The following is a 3,288-nucleotide window of genomic DNA, read 5'->3' as shown; positions in this document are numbered from 1 at the left end:
TCCAGTTATGACTAATAATGAGTACACTGGTGTGTTACGTATTAATAGTTTAAGAGATGAAGTTGATAATGGTGCTAGTTATAATTGTTCAGTTAGTGTGACTCCTAATACTCCTTTTATATTAACAGGGAATGATAATAGCAGTGCAGTTACATTAACTGTAGCAAGTAAGTAAATTAAAATTATTATTTTTAATTGCATTTTGATAGGGTTTGATATCAATCATGTTGATATAAGTATCAATATTCCTTCTGTTCCTGTTGCTGGTGATGTATTCAATTTATCTTGTGTTATAGTTGGACCTCCTAATTTTGTTGAAAATCTTACTAATGTCAGATGGACTTATGATTTAGAAGCATCTCAAGCTGTGACTAGTGAAAACAATGATGCTACACTAGTACCTGTTGTTAGAAATGGAAATATATTCACCAGTGTACTTACACTTGATCCAGTGAAGACACCTGATGCTAGACAATATTACTGTCAAGTAGCAATTAGCGTATTTGGTACTGTAGATCGTACTAACAAAGATTTAACTGTTCAAAGTTAGTACTACTCATTATTTAATTTATCTAAAGCAATATTCCTCTTTTATAGTACCTCCTCCCAGTGTATCAATAGTTGCTGATCCTCCAACTGGTCCAATATATGAGAGTACAAGTTACTTACTAACCTGTACAGCTATAGTAAACACTACAATAGTGGATACACCAGTAACTGCTGGTGTAGTATGGACTGATTCTAGTGGTAATGTAATACCAACTAATGAAGTAAGACGTCAAGTGATACCTCCAACTGGTAACAGTCTTGTAAGCATGCTATTGTTTCAACCTATTGATACTGGTCTTAATAATGATGGAGGAACATATACCTGTCAAATGATCATCAATTCTGGTAACTCATTAATAGCTTCAAGTCAACCTACTGATACTACCCTTGATGTTACTGTTGAAAGTAAGTTACAAAAATACGTGTACTTATAGATGTTATAGATGTATTTCTATTAATCTTTTATTATTATCATACTTTCTTTCTCCATCAGGTCTTCCTCCAATGACAGTAGATTTCTCATCAGTTGGTTCCGTTGAAGTTGGTCAGAGTCTAACTATAACATGTACCATAACAACAGTTGAGAGATTAGTAGTAACACCATTGATTACTTTCATTAAAATGAATGATACAGACATGGAAATGCTCTCTAACTTAAATAGACCATACAGTATCACAAGAGATGATACTGGTTCAGTTACTAACTATACTCTAATACTGGATCCAGTGAGGTTTGAAGATGCTGGAATGTATACATGTATGGCTGAGTTTAATGTAACTGGTTTTAATAATACTAATGATCCTAGCACTGCTACTTATGATTATCGAGAGGATAGTGATACCTTTAATTTAACTGTTGACTGTAAGTTATAAATATTCTGCACAGTAAGTGGTAAATTTAATAGTTAATTTTAAAAAATTTAGATTGATTCTCATTAAAAATATTTATTTATTTAATATTTTACAGTTCCACCAGTGATTGTTACTATATCAAAGGAACATGATGATACATTATATGCTGGGACACCATTCTTCATTAAATGTGACATAATGTTAGATCCATTAGTTACTATACCAGTGACTATCATTACTCAATGGACACGTGATGGTACTAATGTTCCTATGGGTTCATCTGATGCTACTATTACTGAGAGTCTCAATATGATCAATACATTATATTATAATGCAACATTAATGTTCTATCCATTGGATAATGCTAATGACACTGGAATGCATACTTGTAATGTTGAAGTGACTGCTCCTAATAGTTACACATACCTCAGGAATACATCAGCTAGTGCTAGTATTTCTATTACAATTATTGGCAAGTATAATCTATGCTGTATCTACTAATGTATTACATACTTATGTGTAATTGTACCAAAGCTTTCATAGCTTGATGTACTGTAAATATAAGTACCTGCTATTATATTGGGCTGTGACTTTGAATGATTGTGAATTACTTTTTGCTTCACTGTTGTCTTTTTTTACAGCTTCTCCAGTGCCAGTAGTAGAGATAGTGTCTATGGGTATTGCTGAACCTGGTGAAGAATACATGTTAAATTGTATAGTGACAGTTGTTGATAGACTCATAGTCTCACCAGTAATAACATGGACTAAGAGATCAGCTAACAATGTTATTAGTGTACCTTCAGTTCTTATGAATATATCTAATGTAATGAGTTCTCTTTATTTGAACTTCTCTTCTCTCAATACTTCTGATGCTGGTCTGTATACTTGTGAAGCATCCATTAATGTCAGTCAGATATCCATGGTAGCAAGGAATAATGACACATCAAACCTACCATTAGGAAGTAGGCAATTTATCATGCATGAAGTACCGGTTTGTACTTACACTTATGTTATGTATTGAAGCAAATATTATTACATGTAGATCTGTGTCTATGTTTAATTGTACATGTAGCCGTTTTTAGAAGCTATACCAATACATTAATTATTTTTTCAAATGCAATTATGTCTTAAGGTTTCATTTTTGTGTGTACTTCTTGTTATTTATTACATTGTGTGCTCATTCCTTTCAATAATTGTTTTTGATTTATTTATTTTAGTTTCCATTCCATCTGTTGATGTGAGTCAATCAAGAAAGAATTATTTCTTAGCCGGCAGTAACCTGATACTAACATGTGATATCAGTGTTGATTCTAATGTTGATACACCATTCACTGTTAATGTAACCTGGAACATGACTGATCAACAGATCATGAGTAATAGTAATTTCGAAGATGCTAGTGACTTTAATTCAATGATGCTTGCTGATACAGATCGTGTTAATATCAGCTCTGTTATCATGAGATCAGGTTTCAATAAGTATAGATCAATTGTAAATTTCACTACATTGAGCAGTAATGAGGATTCAGGAACATATACATGTATTGTTACTATAGTACCAGCTCCAGCTTATGAATATGTTATGACTTCTGATACTAATGATATGAATGTTAACTTCACTGTTACTGGTAAGTATGTTATAATCAGGGTTTCCCACAAAGCATGTTATAAGTAAGTTAAAAAGCATGTTTCATCAGTTGGCAAGCACATTATGGAGCAGCTTAAAAATTTTCATTAAAAAATCTAATTTGGACTACACAACATAACAACATGCATATAATTCAGAAAAATTATTAAAATTGTGAATTTTTTCCTTATGACTTTTAGTAAAATTTATATATTTTGATTAATGATTTAATTTTTCTATTTGTTAGATCCAATGATTGGAAG

General features: G+C 31.8%; 2 protein-coding genes across 2 annotated transcripts; both read left to right on the top strand.

Moving 5' to 3' along the window:
- The first annotated feature begins 7 nt into the window (after positions 1-7).
- On the top strand, positions 8-498 carry LOC109587337 (uncharacterized). The gene is made up of 3 exons (XM_020003579.1): positions 8-167; positions 210-406; positions 472-498. Exons 1-3 carry the CDS (start codon positions 8-10, stop codon positions 496-498), a joined length of 384 nt encoding a protein of 127 aa, XP_019859138.1.
- Positions 499-750: 252 nt separating this feature from the next.
- Positions 751-3,073, top strand: LOC109587336 (uncharacterized). Its single transcript, XM_020003578.1, has 5 exons — positions 751-954; positions 1,043-1,411; positions 1,517-1,852; positions 2,043-2,363; positions 2,619-3,073. The coding sequence occupies exons 1-5, from the start codon at positions 816-818 to the stop codon at positions 3,071-3,073; spliced, it is 1,620 nt and encodes a 539-aa protein (XP_019859137.1). The 5' UTR covers positions 751-815.
- Positions 3,074-3,288: the final 215 nt, after the last annotated feature.

Source organism: Amphimedon queenslandica, unplaced genomic scaffold (genome assembly GCF_000090795.2).
Source record: "Amphimedon queenslandica unplaced genomic scaffold, v1.1 AMPQUscaffold_12605, whole genome shotgun sequence".
Lineage (NCBI taxonomy): Eukaryota > Metazoa > Porifera > Demospongiae > Haplosclerida > Niphatidae > Amphimedon > Amphimedon queenslandica.
Note: the sequence above shows the minus strand (reverse complement) of the source record. Positions and strands in the feature narration are given on the sequence as shown.